At 44.6% G+C, this 23,161-nt stretch overlaps 1 protein-coding gene across 5 annotated transcripts in view; it reads right to left on the minus strand.

The window, feature by feature from the left end:
- LOC140741739 (semaphorin-3A-like) overlaps positions 1–23,161 on the minus strand; it is a 232,579-nt gene that overhangs the window by 19,680 nt on the left and 189,738 nt on the right. For all 5 annotated transcript variants that reach the window (XM_073072064.1, XM_073072068.1, XM_073072066.1 and 2 more), the window contains exons 8-14: positions 21,502–21,644; positions 13,448–13,562; positions 6,790–6,859; positions 5,447–5,591; positions 3,730–3,949; positions 1,292–1,383; positions 118–159 (exon numbers count right to left, since the gene is read on the minus strand). In XM_073072064.1, coding sequence (XP_072928165.1) covers positions 118–159; positions 1,292–1,383; positions 3,730–3,949; positions 5,447–5,591; positions 6,790–6,859; positions 13,448–13,562; positions 21,502–21,644 — 827 coding nt within the window. The remainder of the gene's footprint in view (positions 1–117; positions 160–1,291; positions 1,384–3,729; positions 3,950–5,446; positions 5,592–6,789; positions 6,860–13,447; positions 13,563–21,501; positions 21,645–23,161) is intronic.

Consider the following 23,161-nt stretch of genomic DNA (forward strand, 5'->3'; position numbering starts at 1 on the left):
TCTTTCAAGCCAGACAAAATGGCTTCCCAGAACACACACTGTAACCTCAGAGGATCAGAAATGTGATGACAAAGTCCAGATCTGAAAACACGAAGTTTGCTAAGATGTTGGACTCACCCTTTTTGACGAGAGCTCCATATTAGTGATCGGCGCGGAGTCCTGAAATAAAGGAGACCAGTTCAATCAGTGGATGGGAAACAAATAAAACTGCAGATGCTGGAACCAGAAACAAAACAAAACAGAAAGACTGGAAGAATTCAGCCAGTCAAAGCCACCTCTGTGGGAAGGGAAACCAATTAACATTTCAGGTCAATGGACCCTTTGCCAGTTCTGAGGCGAGGTCCCTGATCTGAAATGTTTAGTTAACAGATGCTGAGTTCTTCCAGAATCTTCTCTTTTCAGTTCAAGTTCAGCCAGTCCTTCAGCAGTAACACGTTTTGAATGAGATGCATTTTGGAGCAATGCCTTCACTGCTCCCTGCCCACTCTATTGGGCAGCACGGTAGCGTAATGCTTTTAGCATAAGATTTGGGTTTGCTTCCTGCCGCTCTGTGAGGTTGTTCCCCCGTGACCACGTGAGTTTCCTACCAGTGCTCTGATTTCCTCCCACATCTAAAGATACATGATTAGGGTTAGTGAAGTTGTGATAGGCTACACTGGCACCAGAAGTATGGTGTCATTTGCGAGCTGCTTAGCGCAATCCTGGCAGATATAATTTGACACCAATGGCGCAGTCTGCTGTACGTTATGATGTACACGTGGCAAGTAAAGCTAATCTTTTTTAAAAAATCTTTATTGTGCATCAGGAGTCAGTCCATCTTCTGATGTCAAAACCAATTATTTCTGAACTTCTCCCTAAAGTAAACCCCAACAGTTTGAACAATCCAGTTGTGTAGAAAGGTGGATAGAAATTCCAATTAGGTGTTGAGAAGTCAGATCCTGTGTGCAAACCTTCTTTGGGTGCATAGACAGCCATTATGTAAACATCACGTATATTACTATTGGGAATTTAATAACAGCCTGTGTAGTGCTAAACTTTAAGGACAAAAATGACATAATGTGGCAGGACTTACATAAAGTCTCATGCATATCAATGCTGTAAAGATTTTGCTTTGATCGCTGGTTAAGCAGCTCCACGGTTAAGCTGACTGTCAAAACTGATAAATGATCTTAGTGTTTGTAAAGGTCAGAAATATTGCAAGTGATGGGCTGAATGGCCTCCTGGTGAATTCTGTCATTCAATGATTCGATGGGGGGAAGAAAAGTTCTGTTTCCATCCTTGTCCAACTCACCTTGAAAACTTGCATTTCTTCGAGGACTAACTCTTCCATGTTCTGCCAGCTTTCTTTTGGCACGGAGATCACTTTCAACACTGTCCCGATATCTGTAAGTTCAAAGGAAAAGAGCAGCTCTGACACAGGGGCACTGTTTCCACAAGCTGAGGTCCCTCAAACCAAGGGCTTAAAGCCACAGAATAATGAGTCATCCATAAAGAATGGAAATAAACCTTTGGAATTCCCTTCCCTGGACTCCTCAAGTTCATTCATTTAGATAGAACGTAGAGCATTCCTGTACAGTACAGGTCCTTCAGCCCACGATGTTGTGCCAACCTTTTAACTTTTAAGATCAATCTAACCTTTTCCATCCATATAGCCCTCCATTTAAATATCATCCATGTGTCTATTGAAGAGTTTCTTAATTACTCCTGATGTATCTGCCTCTACCATCACTCTTGGCAGGGCATTCATACACCCACCACTCTTTGGGTAAAATACTTACCTCTGGCATTGCCTCTATACTTTACTCCAATTAGCTTAAAATTATGCAACACACACAAAATGCTGGAGGAACTCAGCAGGCCAGGCAGTGTCTACAGAAAAAAATACAGTCAACGTTTCGGGCCGAAACAGCATTCTGTGTGTGTTGCTCAAATTTCCAGCATCTGCAGATTTTCCCTTGTTTAAAATTATGCCCCTTGTATTAGCCATTTCCACCCAGGGAAAATGTTTCTGGCTATCTACTCTATCTATCCCTCTTATCAGCTTGTACACCTCTATCAAGTCAATAGATTGCTGGATAAGAAAGTCATAGACTTAAAGAGTTACACAGCCACAAAGCAGGCCTTTTGGCTCAACTCATCACTGCTGAACAAGATGTCTATCCTAGCTAGTGCCACTTCCCTGCATTTGGTTGATATCACTCTAACCTTCCTATCCATGTGCCTGTCCAAATGCTTTTTAAATATTGTAAGTGAACCTCTCTCTACAGCTTGTCCCACATACCACTCTATAAAAAACTTGCCTTCCAGGTCCCCTTTTAAATTTATCACCCTCCTCTAAAATCTATGCCCCTTTGTACTGGGAGGAAAATTGACCATCCACCTCATCTCCACCCATCACTGTTTTATGTACCTAAATAAGAAGGCAGACTCCATCGTTAAGGACCTTCACCATCTAGGTCATGCCTTCTTCTCATTAAGGAGGAGGTACAGGAGCCTGAAGTTAAGTTATAGGCTCAGCAGGCCAGTGCTTATGCTGGTTTCCGTGGTGTGAAGCGACTGAGAGTACGAGACTCCCACCCCCCCCCCCCCCCCCAGATAGGACGCCAGTCTACTGCAAGGTTAACCCCCAGCATTTTGCCGGTACCCATTTTCAGCTGGGTGGACTGGAGCAGTGTGGTAAGGACACAATACGCTGCCCCGGCTGGGGCTCGAACTCATGACCTTCAAATTGCTAGTCCAACACCTTAACCACTGGGCCACGCTTCTTCCCTTCCATTTATAAATGGTCCATAAACTCATGAACATACCTTGCTTTACCACTTTTGCACTGTTTATTTATTTGTTTGTTTATTATAACTTATAGTCACTTGTTATGCCTACATTGTACTGCTGCCACAAAACAACACATTTCATGCCTGCACAAAAGATTCTGCAGATGCTGTCAATCTTGAGCGACACATAAAAAGTGCTGGAGGAACTTAGCAATTAGCCAATAGTTATAGTGGGGGAATAAACAGTCCCCTCCGTAGGAGAGGCATCCAAGGGGACCACAACCTTGTAGGATTTGGAGGCTTGCGTGCCTCAATGACCCGGAGAGCTATGTTGGCTGGAGTCAGGCCCACGTGCTTTGACATGCCAAACAGGTCAAAGGGTAAAGGCCAGACTAAGTGTGGTCCGTTGGTCCTCCAGGTGTGGGGGTTCAGCTCAGGGCTAACAACAAAAAAAGCAGTTATAGAAAGAACAATGAAGAATCCGATATCTGTGTGTGATGGTATTCCTGAGGCTTCACTCAGGATTTGCATGGCTGGCAGTGGCATGATGAGTACTGCCCACATTTGTTTTTGGCACGTACGAACCATGTACAACACTGGCAGGTAGCACAGGACCTGGAGACCTTCATTGTTGTCCTAAATGCCAGTGGTGTAGGCAGTAACTAATCATAGGGGAGGAGTGTTTACTCCCCTCCATAAATTTCATGACTTACTGTATGTCAGGCACAATAAACCTGATTCTGGTTCTGAGGTAATTTTTTTATTAATCAAGACACAAGGGGGCAGTGCAGGAAAAAAGGCCCTGAAGTGGAAGTCCAGCCATCATCTTTGATGAAAGCCGGAACAGGATCGAGCGGCCTAAAGACCGACTCCTGCTTCTAATGAGGGGAGGCACCAGTGTCTTGACCGCACTCAGTGCACAAAAGAAGTCAGGAGGCACTTTCAGAAAAAAAAGTACCTGTGCCGATAAACATGACGTCATAGCGACCATCTCCTGCATCCACTCTGTCCACCACGATCTGCATGAAACTGTAGTCAACGTTGGTCTTGGTGAGGATTGGCCGGTGGTTGATGGGGTAAATCGGATTGTACATCAGGGGATGGTTACGGGCAAACAACACCACGTCGTCAGGGAACTCCTTGGTGGACTGGAAGCCTCCAAAGGTTTTGCTGGGACACTGGAGGGGGGAGAGAGAAACATTACAAGCTGCCATGAGAACTGTCTCTATCTTAGATACGGGGAACAGTAGCAAACTCAATCAGTGAAAACCACTTCTAGTTATAGTTGTGATTTATCATTACTTCAGTGTTTGCTAATGTACTTGGATAGATGAAGGGCAAACTCTATTGGATAGTTAATTCTAGATATGTTTTATACATGTATTAGGTCTTGTGCAGTTACTTAATAGGCCTTAGAAGCATTACAAGGATTTTTAAAATAAATTTCATAACCTAATGTTTAGGGTGACAGGTGAAATATTTCAGGGCAATCTGAGGAAGAACTTCTACAGTCAGAGGGTGGTGTAAGACCGGATTGAGCTGTCAGTGGAAGTGGTGGATGCTGGTTTGATTGCAACATTTAAGAGAGGTTTAGACAAGTACACAGGTGGGAGAGGAATGGAGTGGATCGATGGGACTAGGTAGAATAACAGCTCTGCAGGGGCTAGATGAGGCGAAGGGCCTGTTTCTGTGCTGTAGTGCTGTATGATTCTAAAACTGAACAATTCTGTTTTGTGTGCTTCATCTTGACTCCCCAAAAGACTACTGAAGAAACAAATCAGGAGAATGAGGGAGCACGCTCCACTTGCCCGTCTGAGTGACATCCAACATTCAGAAAGAAGCTTACAATCACAGAGACAATGAGCCTTACTGCATGGAAACAGGCCCTAAGGCTCAACTGGTCCATGCCTATATGGCTGTTATCTAAACTTGTCCCACTTGCCTGCGCTTGGTGCTCATCTTTCTAACTTTTCCTATCCATGTATCTGTCCAATGTTAATGTATCTGCCTCAGCCATTTCCTCTAGCAGCTCGTTCCATGCAGGAGCCACCCTCTGTGTAAAACAAGTTGCCCCTCAAGTTCCTATTAAATTGCCCTCTTCTCACTATCCTCTAGTTCTTGATTCCCCAACCCAGCGAAAAAGACTGACATGTGACCCTCAGGATTTGCTACACTCTATGAGGTCACCGCCTAGAGTCTCCTCCACCCCAAGGAAATTTGTCCTAACCTCTCCCTTTTACTCAGTCCCTCAAGTCTTAGCAATATCCTCATGAATCTTTCCTACACTCTTTTTGGCTTAATAGCATCTTTCCTACGGCAAGGTGAGCAAAACTGAACTCGGTACTCTGAGTGAGGGCTTATCTGCAACATAACCTCCCTACTTCTATACTCAGTGCCCTGGCTGATACAGGCTGGCATCCACTTGAGCCATATGTTACAATGCGATGGAACAATGGGATATCGAGGGAAAGAAGAGGAGTTTGCTCCATTGGGTAATTTTTTCAGAGAGCTCCTATAAGTCAATGGGCCGAATGGTTACCTGGTACCTTATTTACACTCAAAATATTGCAGAATTAATCCCTCACAAGTATAGGCAGTGTATAAAGGTTGTAGGGTATAACAGCATAGTGATGCCCATCACCAAGTTATGGTTATGGTTACATTAATCCACTCACCATTCCTGGTCGGGGGTAAGGCACCTTTCCCTGATAGGGGACCCACTGATAGTTTGGGCCCTCCTTGTGTGCAAAGGGCCCCAGGAAAGCTCTGCGGATGTCATTCATGCTGTACACGCACACGGCGGAGCCTTTGAACACATTGCTGAAAGAAACAACATGACGCATTAAATGGCTGGTCGTGCTGGGAAGCCAGCAGACTAGAATCTGTGGGTTGCCACCACTGCACAGCTGTGTTACAGATGTTCCGAATCCCTGCACATCTGCATTGGTAATGCAGTTCACTTCCACACCCTGGTCTATTTACCAATTACAAGGTTTATCCCTGGTGTGTTACTGTATGCGTACCCCCTCCCTTTCCTTTCCCAGCGTGTGCATCGATCAATGTGTCCCCACTTTCAGTATCCTGTATGTGCATCAATCATTATGTCCCCACCCTCAGAATCTACTGTGCACAATGATCATGGGTACCGACCCTGATTATCTCCTGCGTGCATCAATCATTGTGTCCCCATCCTCAGTACCTGGTGTGTGCATCAATCATTGTGTCCCCTCCTCTCAGTGTCCGGTATCTGACCTAATAACCATGACCTACCCTCCACCCTAAGATGCAGTCTATCAATTAGTAACAACACGACAAATGATTACTACACATCCTAATACACAGTTTTTTCTGTTCTCCCCTGAAATATACTTGCCCATTAGCTCACAACGGAGTGTTAGCATTTCATACTTTTCAGAGGATTTATCAATTCATCTCAATAAATTAATAATCAATTTATTCATTAACTCTGTCAGAGTGGGATGCTGATTTGAACAAAATGGTCCTTTAGATGCAGGTAATGCCACTTCCTGAAAGATTTGGGTGTTCTGGCTTGTGTGGATATTTATTTTTTTATTATTTAGAGATACAGCGCAGAACCGGCCCTTCCTGCCCAATGAGCCATGCTGCCTAGCAACCCACTAATTTAACCCTCACCTAACCACAGGACAAGTTACAATGACCAATTAACCTACTAACTGGTACATGGGCATGCTGTATTGCTGCCAGAACGTGTGGCAACACGAGATTTCCTCCAGCAGGTCCTCAGGTTGTGTTGGGTTATAATGAAGATCATACATTTCACAGGATGTTTCGATGTACAACAAGTGATAAATAAATGAATTTAAATCTGAACTTTCTTAATATCTCAGCCAGTAGCTCACAATGGTTATTATAGATGAAGCAAGCCATATCAGTGAAGGTAAAAGATAACCCACCACATTATTGAAATGAGTTTACCATTCCCTCTTGGAGCTTGTACAAAACCTTGTCACTATGCATTGACCTCAGATGTTCTCACCTTGAGGTACTGAAGACAGTGTAGACTAGAGGGTTCCTGCGATCTCTTGTTTGCAGGAAGAAAACATCCCCTGTTGAAAGATCAAACGGAGCATTAAATAAATGATAACCGGTGTGTGACAAGCTTGGAGGTGGCCTCATTCTTTGGTCAGACTGTATGTAGTCCAGGATCTAGTCTCCATGTCAATCCCATTTATTAACTCCAGCAATTGAAGTTCAAGGTAAATGTTATTATCAAGGTACATATACATCACCATATACTCATTTTCCCATGGATATACTCAGCAAATCTATAGAATAGTAACTGTAACAGGATCTATGAAGGATCATCCAGAGCATAGAGATAAGAAACTGTGCGTAGAACATAGAAAACCTACAGTACAATGTAGGCCCCTCAGCACACAATGCTGTGCCAAACATGTGTAAATGCAAAAATAAATAAATAGCAATAAATAACCAGAGCAAGAGATAAAGAGTCCTTAAAGCGAGATCATTGGTTGTGAGAACATCTCAGTGGATGGGCCGAGTGAGTGTAGTTATTCCCGTTCGTTCAAGAGCCTGATGGCTGAGAGGTAGTAACTGTTCCTGAACCAAGTGGAATTCCTCAGGGGAACTCTGACCACCAACTAGATTCCTGTGTGCAGCCACACACAGGGTGAGAGCTTGTCCTTGCTTCAGTGCCAGGTCCTTCAGGAAAGATCTTAGGAAGCACTTGTTAAGCACAAAGGAACATAAAAATATGGACTTCTCTCCCCCAGAACATAGAGCATAGAAGAGTAAAGCCTTTTGGCCCATAATATTGTGCCAATCTTTTAATCTAACCCTTCCTTCCCACATAACCCTCCATTTTTCTTTCATCCATGTGTCTGTCTCTGAGTCTCTTAAATGCCCCTATCATGACCCCTGACAATGCGTTCCCAACACCCACCACTCACAGTGTGAAAAGAAAAGTTTCCTCTGACATTCCTCCAAGCACCTTAAAATTATGTCGTACATTATGCCATTTCCGCCTTGGGAAAAAGTCTCTGGCTTTCAACTCAATCGATGCCTCTTATCATCCTGTATACCTCAACCAAGTCACCTCTCATGCTTCCTCGGTCCAAAGAGAAAAGCCCTAGCTTCATTAACCTTTTCCAGAAGGTATGATTTTGGAAGAACTGGAGATCTCAGAATGAGATCTTTTTATGGTTGAATGTTTCCAGAAACGTGCAGCCATTAACCTATGTGAGTATTGGCCCGAGGATCTGGGTGATCTATGCCGGCCCCAGTGTTTTTAACAATTTGGACATAAAAAGAAGCAGCCTTCAATTTCACAACAATTGGCAGAGCAAAGTGGTTGAGGACAGGGTTGAGTTCAAATGAAGTAAGTCGCAGAGTTAAGAGTACTCAATGTTTAGCTGCTCCGTTCAGATTATGACGTGGGTAGGTGACGTTGCTGGATTCAATGTCAGAAATGTTGCCCCAAAGAAAGCAGTCTGTCTGGATGCATAGCAAAGTGGTACAACAACCGCCCTGCACACGGCCACGAAAATCTCAAGAGAATTGTGGACGCGCCACAGCACGCCACATGGGTTCCTGTCCATGGGGTCTCTCTATACTTCTCATTGCCTTAGTAAAGCAGCCACCATAAGACCCCACCCACCCTAAACATTAACAAGAGGAAATCTGCAGATGCTGGAAAAACGACACAGCATACAAAATGCTGGAGGAACTCAGCAAGGTCCGGCAGCATCTATGGAAAAGAGTGCAGTCAATGTTTCGGGCCGAAACCCTTCGACAGGCTTTAAATGTCGACTGTACTCTTTCCCTAGATGCTGCCTGGCCTGCTGAGTTCCTCCAGCATTTCGTGTGTGTCATTATTTATTCTCCCCCCTCCCATCAGGCAGTAGATACAAAAGCCTAAAAGCACGCACCATCGGGCTTGAGGATAAGTTTTGCCCCGACTATGATCAGAATCTTGAACGGCCTTGTGTATGACCAGAATGACACTTGGCCTTACAACCTACCTTGTTATGATTTTGCAATTTATCATTTACCTGTAATGCACTCTTTCAGTATCTTTTACATTGAAACGTATCGAATATTTTGCACTTTATTCTGCTTTGTTGGCAGCATGTTTAATACATTTACTACGCTATAAAAAAACTACCTCTCACAGCATTGAGTACAGAAGTTGGGATGTAATGTTAAAATTGTACAAGGCATTGGTAAGGCCAAATTTAGAATATTGTGTACAGTTCTGGTCACCGAATTATAGGAAAGATATCAATAAATTAGAGTGAGTGCAGAGACGATTTACTAAGATGTTACCTGGGTTTCAGCACTTAAGTTACAGAGAAAGGTTGAACAAGTTAGGTCTCTATTCATTGGAGCGTAGAAGGTTGAGGGGGGATTTGATCGAGGTATTTAAAATTTTGAGAGGGATAGATAGAGTTGACGTGAATAGGCTGTTTCCATTGAGGGTAGGGGAGATTCAAACGAGAGGACATGATTTGAGAGTTAGGGGGCAAAAGTTTAAGGGAAACACGAGGGGGTATTTCTTCACTCAGAGAGTGATAGCTGTGTGGAATGAGCTTCCTGTAGAAGTAGTAGAGGCCAGTTCAGTTGTGTCATTTAAGGTAAAATTGGATAGGTATATGGACAGGAAAGGAGTGGAGGGTTATGGGCTGAGTGCGGGTAGGTGGGACTAGGTGAGATTAAGAGTTCGGCACGGACTAGGAGGGCCGAGATGGCCTGTTTCCGTGTTGTGATTGTTATATGGTTATGGTTATAAGAGCACAAGATCATGTGAGTTTTCTTGGCCATGACATCAATGTGGTTGGACCAGGACAGACATCGAGTCTGCCGCACCATTCCTGTCAGCCCTATTCTCCTGCCTTCTCCCCATAACCCCTGACATCCTGACTATTTAAGAACCTAGCAACATCTGCTTTAAATATATCCAATGACTTGGCCTCCACAGCCGTCTGTGGCAATGAATTCCACAGATTCACCATGCTCTGGCTAAAGAAAGTCTTTCTCATCTCTGTCCTAAATGGACATCCCTCTATTCTGAAGCGGTGCCCTCTGATCTTGGACTCCCAAACTATAGGAAACATTGTCTCTACATTCACTCTGTCTCAGCCCTTCAATATTCAGTAGGTTTCAATGAGCTCCCCCACCCCAATTCTTCTAAGCTCCAACAAGTATAGACCCAGAGCAATCAAACGCTCCTCATACATTAACCCTTTCATTCCCAGAATCATTCTTGTGAACATCCTCTTGACACACTCCAATGCCAGCACATCTTTTCTCAGATAAGGGGCCCAAACCTGCTCACTATACTCTAAGTGTGGTATGACCAAAGCCTTATAAAGCCTCAGCATTACATTCTTGCTTTTATATTCCAGTTCTCTTGTAATGAGCACTAACATTTTGCACTTACCTTCCTTACTACTGACTCAACTTGCAGGTTAACCTTTAAGGAGTCTTGTACGAGGACTCCTAAGTCTCTTTGCACCTCTGATTTTTGCCTTTATTGCTTCCACCAAAGTGCATGAGCACACATTTCCCTACACTATATTCCATCTGCCATTTTTTCCCCCACTATCCCAATCTGTCCAAGTTCAACAGCAGACTCCCTGCTTTCAACACTACTTGCCCCTCCACCTACCTTTGTATCATTCGTAAACTTGGCCATAATGTCACAAATTCCGTCATCCAAATCATTGACATGCAACGTGAAAAGAAGTGGTCCCAACACCGACCACGGCAGAACTTCACTAGTCACTGGCAGCCAGCTAGAAAAGGCCCCCTTTTCTTCCCAAGCTTTCAGCTTCCCAAGCACCTTCTCCTTAGTAATAGCAACTACATCACTTTTGCCCCCTGGTGCTCCCAAAAACCTGGCATACTGATACCATCTTCCACAGTGAAGACTTACGCAAAATATGTCTTAAGTTTACCTGCCATTACTACCTCTCCAGTGTCATTTCCCAGCCCAAGGAGACCTGTCCTTTTCAAATGGCTCTTGCTCTGCAATGGTGCCACTCTCTCACTTGCTAATTCAAAGATATTCCCCCCCCCCCCCCCCCCCAATACTTATCTCCAATCAGTTTGACTCTTTGTAGCATTGCTACCCTGGGGAAAAGACACTGGCTGTCCACTCTGTCTATGTCTCCTCTTATCTTAGATGCCTAGAATATGATAGCATTGGAGGCAGTCTGAAAGAAATTCATCCAGACTAATTCCTGGGATGTGAAGTTGTCCAATTAAGTGAAGCCAAACAGGTTTGGGTCCATGTTCCTACGGGGTTTAGAAAAGTTGACCATGATGCTACTGAAACATGTGACATCTAGGGAAATGACAGGGTAAACATTCAAAATCTCAAACAAAGGGATATATTTACAAGAGAATGGACAGTCATTTAAAACGGCGGTGTGGAGAAATTTTTTTTTCAGAGACGATGAACCCCAATTCTCTATTCTGGAGAATCGTGGAAACTAAATCATTAGTAGCATTTAAAGTGGAGGAGATAAACCTTAGAAGAATCTGGTGAATGAGTGTTGTGGACCTCCAGTACTGACGTAGAGAAGGCAATGGTGGGCTTCCTTTCATTAGTCAGGGATTGGAGTTCAAGTACTGTGAGGTAATTTTGCAGCTCTATAAAGTCCTATTAAACCAGACTTTGAGTATTATGTTCAGTTCTGGTCACCTTATTACTGGAAGGATTTGGAAGGTTTAGAGAGGGTGTGGAGGAGATTTACCAGCATGCTGCCTGGACTAGAGCGCATGTCTTATGTGGAAAGGTTGAGCAAGCTAGGGCTTTTATCTTTGGAGGGAAAGAGGCTGAGAGGTGACTTGATGGACTTGATTACAGGGATTGATAGAGCAGACAGCCTGCCCTTTTTTCCCCAGGGTGGAAATGGCCAATATCGGAGGGCATAATCTTAAGGTGATTGGGTGAAAGTATAAAGGGGATGTCAGAGGTCAGTGAGTGTGTGGACCTCACTGCCAGGGGTGGTGGTAGTGCAGATACATTCGTGACATTTAGGAGACTTGTAGATAGTCACATGAATGAAAAGTGCAGGGCTGTGTGGGAGGGAAGTGTTAGATTGATCTTGGAGTAGTTTAAAACATCAAGTGGCCAAAGAGCCTGTACTGTACCATGCTATGTTCTATGAGGCTTGCCGTAGATCAGCCATGATTATATTGACTGATGGGTTGGGCTTGAGGGGCCAGTTGTCTACTCCTGTCCCTATTTTCTCATCTTCTTACACTTTTCTTGGATTACTCATGCAGCAAGCATCACATCCATTATGCCTCCTGACTGACGAGCACCACTTTATAGCCACCAGGTGGAGTTAGTTGAGGAGGAGGCTAGTGTGACGACTTGGTAGACAGCAGGGAAGCACCCTTTGTAGGAGAAAATCACAGCTGCAGGACCGCAGAGATCTCTTGCCACGCTCTCCTCTTCCCAGCAGAGGGAGATGAGCTATTCGTACAACAAGCTGGAGGAACTCAGTAGGTCGGGCAGCATCCGTGGAAATGAGCAGTCAACGTTTCGGGCCAAGACCCTTCGTCAGGACTGAAGGGGGGGGCAGGGCCCTATAAAGAAGGTGGGGGGGGGGGGGAGGGTGGAAAGGAGAAAGCTGGTAGGTGCAAGGTGAAAAACCAATCAGAGGAAAGATCAAGGGGTGGGGGAGGGGAAGCAGGGAGGGGATAGGCAGGAAAGGTGAAGAAGGAATGTAAGGGGAAAGCACTGTAGTAGAAGAAGGCAGAATCATGAGAGAGGTGATAGGCAGCTGGAGGAGGAGGCAGAGTGAAACTGGGATGGGGAAAGGGACAGGGAGTGTGTTGAGTATATTGAATACACAGTGTATTGAGCTAGAATGAGGTAAAACAATAACAATGCAGAATAAAGTGTAAAATCTACCAGAAAAAGTGCAGAGCAGGTAAATGATAAAATGCAAGATCATAATGAGATAGATTGTGAAGTCACGAGTCTAACTCATTGTACAAGAGTCCTGTACAAGAGTCTGATAACAATGGGCCGAAAGCTGTCCTTGGGCCTGGTGGTACGTCCTTCTGCTCGACGGGAGAAGGAAGAAGAGTGAGGGTCCAGGGTGGGTGGGCTCTTTGATTATGCTCGCTGATTTACTGAGACAGTGCAGACAGAGTCCATGAAAGGAGGCTGGTTTCTGTGAAGTACTGAGCTGTGTCCTCAGTTCTCTGCGGTTTCTTGTATTGACATGCAGAGCAGATGCCGTACCAAGTCATTATGTATCTAACTAGAATGCTTTCTATAGTGCATCAATAAACTTACAGTAAAGGTCGACAGAGCCAAACCAAAGTTCGGTATCCTCCCATAGACCATATGACATTGGGAAAAAACTAGGCCATTCAGCCCATCAACTCTGCTCTGCAATTTGATCATGGCTGAAGAAGTAGAGGTGTTGTTGGGCTCTCTTGGCCACGACATCAACATGGTTGGACCAGGACAGGCCATTGGTGATGTTCACACCTAGGACTTGAAGCTCTCATTCCTCTGGACCTCATGTGCAAGATGGTGAATGAGGATGGAGGTGGTGAATTTGCGTAACCGACACGGTTACTTACTGCTATCATTGGCTTTACTGAATGAAGAATAGAGTACAGTAATAATAAAGACTAACACCACTTACTAAGCTCATCGAAATGAGTGTCAATCCCTTCATTGCCTGGGACCGAGCAGATTAACCGCGCCTTCAGGAATGTTGTCCACTTGTTCACCAGACTTCTCAAGCCTCCGTGATCATTCTGAAATAAAGAAGAAGATAGTTAAACAAGTAATGACAGGCGGCTCCTTGAAAGTGACTGCACAGGTTGACAAGGCGGTGAAGGGGGTGTACGGAATTGCTTGCCCTTATGAGTCACGCATCAAGTTCAAGAGTCAGGAAGTTACGCTGTGGATTTATAAAACTCAGGCTAGGCTGCACCTGCGGTATTGCACTCTGATTTCCCCGTCATAGGAAGGCTATGGAGGCTTTGGAGAGAGTACCGGGATGCTGCCTGGATTAAAAGTGTGTGCTATAAGGAGAGACTGGACTAACTTAAATAGTTTCCTTTGGAGTGGCAGAAGCTGAGGGAAGATCTGACAAAAGTTTGTCAGATTATGAGGGGCATAGATAGTCATCTGATATCTTTTTGCTAGGGCTGAAATTACAGATGCTAGGGGGCATGCATTTAAATTACGAGGGGCTAAGCACAGAAGATGAGCAGGCAAGTTTTTTCTTACATTGCTCGGAACATGCTGCCAGGGGTAGTAGAGGAGGGAAATATGTCAGAGCTGTTTAAGAGGCTCTTGGGTAGGCATATGAAAGTGCGAAGAGTGGTGTAATTAGTTTGGTACTAAAGATTAGATTTATTTATACAGTGAAATATGTCATTGCGTCAACGACCAAAACAATCTGAGGATTTGCTGGGGGCAACCCACAAGTGTTACTACACTTCCACCACCACTCACATAGCATGCCCACAACTTACTAACGCGTATGTCTTTGGAATGTGGGAGGGAACCGTAGTGGCCAGAGGAGGCACACCCGGTCATAGGGAGAACATATGAACTCCCGACAGACAATGGCAGAAATTAAGCTCTGATCACTGGCACTGCAAAGCGTTATGCTAGTTGCTCTGCTGCTGGGCCACACTAACTACGGGCCAGAGGACTTGCTCCTATGCTGTACTGTTCTATGTACTGGCAAGTTAATTCCCTAAGCCCCTGTTATCCTAACCATATAGAGCCCAACAAGGTGAATGCAGAGAATATGTGTTTGCAGGCCAAGGGTCAGCCCTATGGGACTGAAATAAGACTTATAAATATTTCAGAAATAGAAGTATATGAAATCATGCAGGCATGGAGAGGGTAGATAGTGCCTTTTACTCAAAGGGGAAATTTCAAATATTAGAGGGCATAGTTTTAAGGTGAGGGGGGAAAGGTTGAAGAAGATGAGCAGGGCAAGATATTTTCTGATGTCATAGAAAGGAAGGCCTTATCCTGGAAACAGGCGCGGTTGAGATGAAGGAACTGATTAAAAGGAATAGCATTTTTACTGGAGACAGGGTGGGAAGAGGGGTAGTCGAGATAACAATGGGAATCGGTAGGTTTATAAAAGATACCGGTGGACAGTTTGTCTCCAGAGATAGTTACAGAGACATCAAAAAAGGGGAGGGAAGGGTCAGGAATGGACCTAGTAAATTTAAGGGCAGGGTGGAGGTAGGAGGCAAAGTTGTTGAAATTGACGGGCTCAGCATGAGTGCATGTAGTAGCACTAATGGTGCTGGAAGGGGTGGGGAACATTACCAGGGAATGCTTGGAACATGGACTGTTCTATGTAGACAATGAAAGGACAGGCATAGCTAGGGCCTAGAGCACAAGGTGTGGGGGAAGCTTTAAGGCCTTCTTGATGAGGGATAGAAGTGTATAGGGACTGGACATCCATGATGAAAATGAGGTGATTAGAGCCAGGGGATTGAACGTTATTGAGGAGATCAAGAGCATGTGAAGTGTTGCAGATGTAGGTGGGCAGGGACTGAACCACGGGGGATAAAATGGTGTCGAGGTACGTGGAACGTGTTCAGTGGCGCAGGAGCAGGCAGAGACAGCAGGCCTACCTGGATAGTCAGGTTTGTGGATCTTGGGTAGGAGGTAGAAACGAGCAGTGCAGGGTTAGGGAACTATGAGGTTGGTGACAGTAGATGGGAGTTCTCCAGATTTGATTAGTTTAGTGATGATGTCAGAGACAATTTTCTGATGGTCCGGAGTGGGATCCTTTTCAAGGCATAAGTAAGAGGACGTGTCTTTGTGTCGCCGTCTGACTTTAGCAGGGTAGAAATCAGGCCGCCACACGACAACAGGATTAATTTAACCTGAAATCATGGTCAGCACAGGAATGGTGGGCCAAAAAGCTTCTTTCTGTGCAAAATCTATTAAGTTTCTTCTCTCAAGAAGGCGGAGATCAATCAGTAGATCACTGGATTTTAAATAATTTGGAAAAATGTACAACTGTTGAGGAAGAGCAGCTATGATCTTGATAAATGGTGCAGCAGCCCAAAGGGCTGAATGGCTTTCTTTTGCTCCTATGTTCCTAACACTCACATCTCTCACAGCCCATGAGGGAATTTTGGAAATATTGGAACGGGAGAAGCAGCCTTCATATTCCCAGAGGAGGAGGGAAAAGGAAACACACAGTGACTCAGCAGATCTCATCACCCCCCCAGCACATGGGAAAGGCCACTGATTACGGGTGGAGGCAGGAATCCATCCCCCCACCCCCGAAAACAGAATGGCCATTTGCAAAGGGTATCAGTAATCTACCACACTGGGAGCTCCTTTCCATGCAGTGAAGGAGAGGGAGACGTTAGGGAGGACAAGAGAAGAAAGCTGGCACGTCCTGCGTTCCTGGGGGGACTGGCTACTCATTTAATCAACTGCTTCCTCGATGTTTAATACAGTGGCCACTCTATTAGGTACCTTATGAAGGGTCTACTGAGTGTATGTTCGTGGTCTTTTGCTGATGTAGCCCATCCACTTCAAGGTTCAACATATTGTGTGTCCAAAATGCTCTTCTGCATAACACTGTTGTAATGCATGGCTGTTTGATTTACTGTTCCCTTCCCGCCATCCTGAACCAGTTTGGCCATTCTGCTCTGAACTCTCTCATTTCTAAGGCATTTTCGCCCACAGTGCTGCTCACTGGATCTTTTGTTTTGTTTTACACGCCATTCTCTGCAATCTCTAAAGACTGTTGTGCTTGAAAAGCCCACACTTAACTACACAGACACCACTCTTAGGCTACGTCCACACTACGCCGGATAAATCCATAACTGAAGCTTTTTCTCTTCGTTTTTACCCTCCGTCCACACTAAAATGGCATTTTCATCCCCCGAAACCAGAGCTTTCCAGAAACGCTCTCCAAAGTGTGTAACTTTGAAAATGCTGGATTGGTCAGAGCAGTGTGGACGGGGTAACCGGAGAAATCTGAAAACGCTGTCAGATGGCAGCGCACTATTTCATTGTTTTCTTGAACACAACCTAACAATTTCAGAACAGATGGTAACGAAACTGACGCCAGAAGAGTTAGAAATGTACTCACCAAATACTTTGACCCATAACTTACTGAATAAATAAGTATACTTACTTTGCCCTGTTTTCTGTCCTTGCTCGTATGAAGGTGGTTTACCTATTTATGCAAGTACTTCTCTGACAATAGATGTGTAACAGCCTAATGTAACATTGTATGGAAATACAAGATAACACTGATGCAGACATGTTTTATACATTTAACAAGGTGCTTTATTAATGCAACAGAGTTAGTTAGTTTTTCAATGTTCGTCATCAGCCGGGTCATACTGCCCGTGAACTCCCTGTCGGTTGCCTCCATACGCTCCAGTATTTGTTTTTCTTACTTTTAAGTTCTCCTGCGCGAGAGCCAACAGCTGTCCATTTCACTGTGGACAGAGATATTTTCAAAAACGCATAGTGTGGACACCTATCGTTTTTATGCGAAACTGGCTTTTTTAAAATTATCCGGTCTAGTGTGGATGTAGCCTTAGACTGTTGTGTTCCGTTCTGGTCGCTTTGCTATAGGTAGGATGTGGACGAATTACCGCAGGTGCAGAGATTTACCAGGATGCTGCCTGGTATGGCCCAGTACCAGAGAACATCTATTTAATGTGACTGGAGGAACGTGTGTGGGAGATGACAAAGGTAGGTTTCTTTTACAAAGAGAGTGGTGAGTACCCGGAACGTACTGCCACATTGAACACTCTAACTCTGGGACTTTTAGGCCATTTGTTCTGCCAATTTTTTTGAAAGCTTCTTCAACCTAAGTTGACTTTGTTAGAGAGCAGAGGGACTGGCATAGATCACCCAGCCCCTCAGGCCCATACTCTGTTATCGTCCTTACTTTCATTCACGTTAACGGATCTACATCATATTTCTGGAAACACTGAATTAACCATATAATTTTCTCAAGCCCGAGATCTCCAGTTCTTCCAGAACCATACCTTCTGGAAGATGTTGAGCAAGCTAGTTTTTTTTTCCTCTTTGGAGCAAAGGAGGATGAGAGGTGACTTGATAAAGAGGAATAGATTGAGTGGACAGCCAGAGACTTTTTCCCAAGGGAGAAATAGCTAATAATATATAGAGCATAATTTTAAGGTGATGGGGGGGATGTCAGATGTATGTGTTTTTTTTCACAGAGAGAGTGGTGGACGCCCTCACAGGGCTGGAGGCGGAAATAGCTCATGCAAGGGGACATAGTTTTAAGGTGATTGGAAGAAACAATAGAGGAGATGTCAGAGATAAGTCTTTCACACAGAGTGCTGGGTGCTTTCACACCTGCCACGGGGTGGTGGTAGAGGCAGATACATTAGGGACGTTTACGAAACCTTACATAGGCATATGGATGGGGGAAAAACGGAGTGTTGTTGGGGGGGAAGGGTTAGATTGATCTTAGAGTAGGTTAAAAAGTCAGCACAACACTGCGGGGCAAAGCGCCAGCACTGTGCTGTCAATTCTGTATTCTATGTGTCTAAAAAGACACCCATCTTCTGTGATGTAAGTAGCATACAGTTTGCATTGCCCTTCAAGGATTCTTCTGTGGTGTTTTTGCTTCAAGGCTGAAGATTAATACTCGATTACAATTTTCCATTCCCCGCTGAGTGCTCTATTAATAAACCATGCTGTGGTTTGTTTGCGTTCCAGTGCTGTCCTTTCCTAGAGGTCATTATTTATAACTGGGAAGTGAAGAGACAAGGACCCACTCCTGAAGAACTGGGTCTGGCAAGCCCTTCCACGCTGCCAGACGACGAGTGTTTACCCAGTGCGACAAGAGGTGTAACAATCCAGATCAGATGGATTGTATATCCGCGCAGTGTGGGGGCAGCTGGAGTGTAGGCACAACGGATTCAAGGATTAGGCTCGGGGACTCAAGTCACACTCCAGGAACTAGACCAGGACCCCTAATGTGATCAGAATATAAAAGCAAGCATCTACTGTTGAGACTTTATAAGGCATTGGTCAGACCACATTTGGTGTGTTATGAGATGATTTAGATCCCATGTATAAGATAGGATGTGCTGGCATCAGAGAAGGTCCAGAGGAGGCTTATGAGAATGATTCCAGGAATTAAAGGGTTAACGTAGAGAAGCATTTAATAGCTCTGAGCCTGTAGTTACCGGAGTTTAGAAGAAATGAAACCTACTGAAAACTGAAAGGTCTTAATAGAGCAGATGTGGAGAGGATGTTTCTAATGGTGGGGGAGTCTAGGACCAGAGGGCATAGACTCATATTAGAAGGATGTCCTTTTAGACCAGAGGAATTTATTGCCACAAACAGCGATGGAGACCAAGTCATTGGATATATTTAAAGGAGAGGTTGATATGATCCTGACTAGTCAGGGCATCAAAGAATATGAGGAGAAATCAAGAGAACGGGGTTAAGAGGGATAATAAATTTGTCATGATCGAATGGTGCAGTAAACACGATGGGCTGAATGGCCTAATTCTGCTCCTGTGTCTTCTGGTCTTATGAAGATGCTCTGCCCTATCAAAATCGTATCTTTTCAGGTGAGCTGTTAAGCTTAGGCCCTTCCACGGTCTTTAAGATGGATGTTAGACATTGCGTATTGCTATCTCCCTCATCAAGTGGCTTAACCTTTAACCAGGATATTGGACCCAGGCTCTAGTGACCCAGGTTCAATCCTGACCTCCGTTGCTTTCTGTGTGGAGTTTGCGTGTTTCGCATTTGATCACGTGGTTTCCTCCGGGTGTTCCCATCTCATCCTGCATCCCAAAGACGTGCTCGTTAGTAGGTTAATCAGCAGAAGTAACTGACCATTAATGTGAATATGAGTGTTGACTAGAATATGAAAGCAAGGATGTAATGTTGAGGCTTTATAAAGCACTGGTGAGGCCTCACTTGTATTGAGAGCAGTTTTGGGCCTCTTATCTAAGGAAGGATGTGTTGACTTTGGAGACGGTTCGACAGAGGGGCAGGAAAATGATTTTGGGATTGAAAGGCTTTTCATACGAGAAGAGTTTGACGGCTCTGGGCTTCTACTCACTGGAACTCAGAAGAATGAGGGGTGACCTCACTGGAAGCCACAACAGAGGAGATGTAGAAGATGCTTCCTGTGGTGGGGAGTGTGAGACCAGAGGACAAAGCCTCAGAAAAGAGGAGCACCCATTTAGAACGGAGGTCAGGAGGAATATCTGTAAGCCAGAGAGTGGTGAATCTGTGGAATTAATTGTCACAAGCGGCTGTGGATGCCAAGTCATTGGGTATATTTAATGCAGAGATGAATAGGTTCTTGATTAGTCAGGCCATGGAGGAATACAGGAGAGAAAGCAGGAGACTGGGGGCTGACAGGGAAAATGGATCAGCCATGACGAAATGGCAGAGCAGACTTGATGGGCCAAATGGCCCGTTTCTGCTCCTATATCTTACGGCTAGCGTCTACAGAGAGTTGATGGAATGCAGAGAGAATAAGAGGAGCTACTGTAGGATTAGTAGAAATGTGTGGTTGATGTCTAGCATGGACCCAGATGGCTGAAGGACCTGTTTCTGTGCTCTGTATCTTTATGACTCTGGTAACTAAAGAAGTTATCTGATTACCCTCCCATTACCATTTGTGCATATTGTCAAGTGCAAACTTACATTTCCTTTCTTTTAGAACATTGATGGGCCGAAGTTTTTTTGGAGGCCTCGAGTCCAGTAAAGGCACAGCATTTAAAGTTCAAAGTAAATTTATTATCAAAGTACATCTATGTCACAGATTAATCTCAGGGTTTTATATGGTGACGCATATGTACTTAGATAATGATGCTGAGGTACATCCTAGGATGTGCTGGGACACATCATCAGTGATGTAACCTGGGGTCATTGGGTGTTTTGGGTCTTTCAACATCAGACACCGTCATCCAGGTGATCCAGCCAGGGTTGATCAGGCCCTGATTAGTGACCCAGCAGCACTGGACACGGGTCGCACCTCATGATCCACAGCCACCTGGAGACTCGCTTTACTTTGAACTTAGAACATTAGCATAAAATCTCTTCCCTGTCTCAACGTCCTGCCTTGATCCCATCTGTACAAAAGTTAGTCTGCAGTAACCTGTCTAACGCCGACCTCCTGTCTCAATGAGACAACTTAAATTCATATAGTTACAGAGTCATAAAAATTAATTGACAGGAATTATCAAAATCCTTTGTATGTTCTTTACACAGAGTTGTGGGTGCATGGAATATCCTGCCAGTAGTGGTGGTAGGTGCAGATACATTTTGGACATTTAAGAGAATCTTAGAAAGGCAGATGGATGATAGAAAAATGAAGGACTATATAGGATGGAAGGATTACATTGCTCTTAGAATTGGTTAAAAGGTCAGCATGATCTGTAGCGTTCTATATTCTAAGTTCCTTGTGCTAACACTGAACCATCGGGTGGGGGGGGCGGGATTTACAACATCAATCAGTCAGCAATCATGATTAAAGTTGCACGTGTATCTTTATCCATAACTGTCTGGAACACCAGAGGTCAAATATGAGGCTTATCCATTTCATATCGTTATGACTGCAGCTATACCAAGCTCAGTGAAACAACAGACCCATTCAAGGATGGTGACTCTCTCACTCCACACTTTGGACTTGGGGAGGGAGGTCAGAAGTCCCCACTCCATCGCCAAGCTTCGATTACCCACCCGACACAGCTGGCCAACCCGCGAGAAGGTGGACTTCCCGAGGTCCTGTCCTTCGACGGCTATCTCCCGGAAGAAGAAATAGAGCTTATCATCGTCTGGGTTGTCGCTCTCGGGGATCCAGAAAGATCCAACAAACTTGGGGTCTGCAAAAAGGAAGAAATTTTTTTTAAAAACTCAGCTGTTTTCTAAAAGAGGGCGAGTCTGGGGACAAGATATGGGCAGTGGTTGAAGATCTTCTCAATAAATCATAAACAATGTTTTTACATGTGATCATGCTCAGCCAGATTTAAAGATTGTTGCAAAAATTGTGAACAATGATTGTTTCCTGAGCTAAATAAGTAAGAGTTTAGCATCTTCCCCCTTCCCTTCCAGTCTTGAAAAAGGTTCTTGGCCAGAAATGCCAACTGCTTATTCATTTCCATAGATGCTGCCTGACCCGCAGAGTTCCTCCAACATTTTGTGCTTTGGGTTTCCAACATCTGCAGACTTACTCATGTTATTAGAAAAAAGTCTTCTATTGAAATCATGCACTGCTGCTTCCTTCGACGTCAGCCAAGGCTGGGTTGGTAGCTCTCTCTGTCAATATTTTCTCTGCCAGACTGTTCTGGAGTACAAGTCCGACGACACCACAGACAGCATCCCATCTGGGTGAAATGCACAAAACGCTGGAGGAACTCAGCAGGTCAGGTGGCATCTCTGGAGCGGAATCATTTACTTATTGCCCATTACACCGCTGGCATTTAGGGCAGCACTGAAGCTTCTGACTGGCCTCGGCCACTCAGATCTAGGATTCTTTATTTGCTGTTTCCGTAACGGTTTTTAACAGTCAGGGTTATTAGCCCTGAGCTGAACCCCCGAACCTGGAGGACCGGTGGACCACTCTTAGACTGGTCTCTACCCTTTGACCTGTTTGGCTTGGGTGACCCTACCAAGAGCCAAAGCGTAAAGCCCCGACTCCAGCCAGCATAGCTCTCTAGGTCACTGAGGCACGCAAGCCTCCATGACAACGTTGTGGTCCTCTTGGTGGGAAGGGAAACAAATAAGTAAGTAAGGAATTGGGCTGAGACACCTCAGCAGGATGGCAAAGAGAAAGGGCAGCATCCAGAATAAGAAAGTGGGGTGGGGTGGGGAAGGAACATTACAGCTTGGTATGGCAACTGTTCTGTCCAAAACCACGAGAAAATCAAGAGGGCTGCGAACAAAACTTAGTCCATCACAAAAACCAGCCTCCCCTCAATGGGCTCTGACTACACTTCCTGATGTCCAGGGAAAGCAGCCAACATAACCAGAACCCACGTTCTCTCTTATAACCCCGTCTGCTGAGCAGAAGATGCAAAAGTTTTAAAACCTGCACCACCAGGCTCAATGGCAGTTTCTAACCCATTGTTATAAGGCTCTTGGATGTACTTGTCGTAGGATAAAGGTGAACTCTTGATCTCACATCCTAAATTGTCATGGACCTAATACTTCTTTGTCTAATTGCACTGCATTTTGGCAGTAACAGTAAATGTAACACAATATTCTGCATTTTGTTATTCTGTTTCTCTTGATATTACATTGATGTAGATACGTTCTGAAGGGATCTGTGGGCATAGATTGGTAAACAACGGTTTTCAGTCCCTGTGACAATAATAAACCAACTACAGCCATCTCCACCAGA

This window comes from Hemitrygon akajei, chromosome 19 (genome assembly GCF_048418815.1).
Source record: "Hemitrygon akajei chromosome 19, sHemAka1.3, whole genome shotgun sequence".
NCBI classification, from domain to species: domain Eukaryota; kingdom Metazoa; phylum Chordata; class Chondrichthyes; order Myliobatiformes; family Dasyatidae; genus Hemitrygon; species Hemitrygon akajei.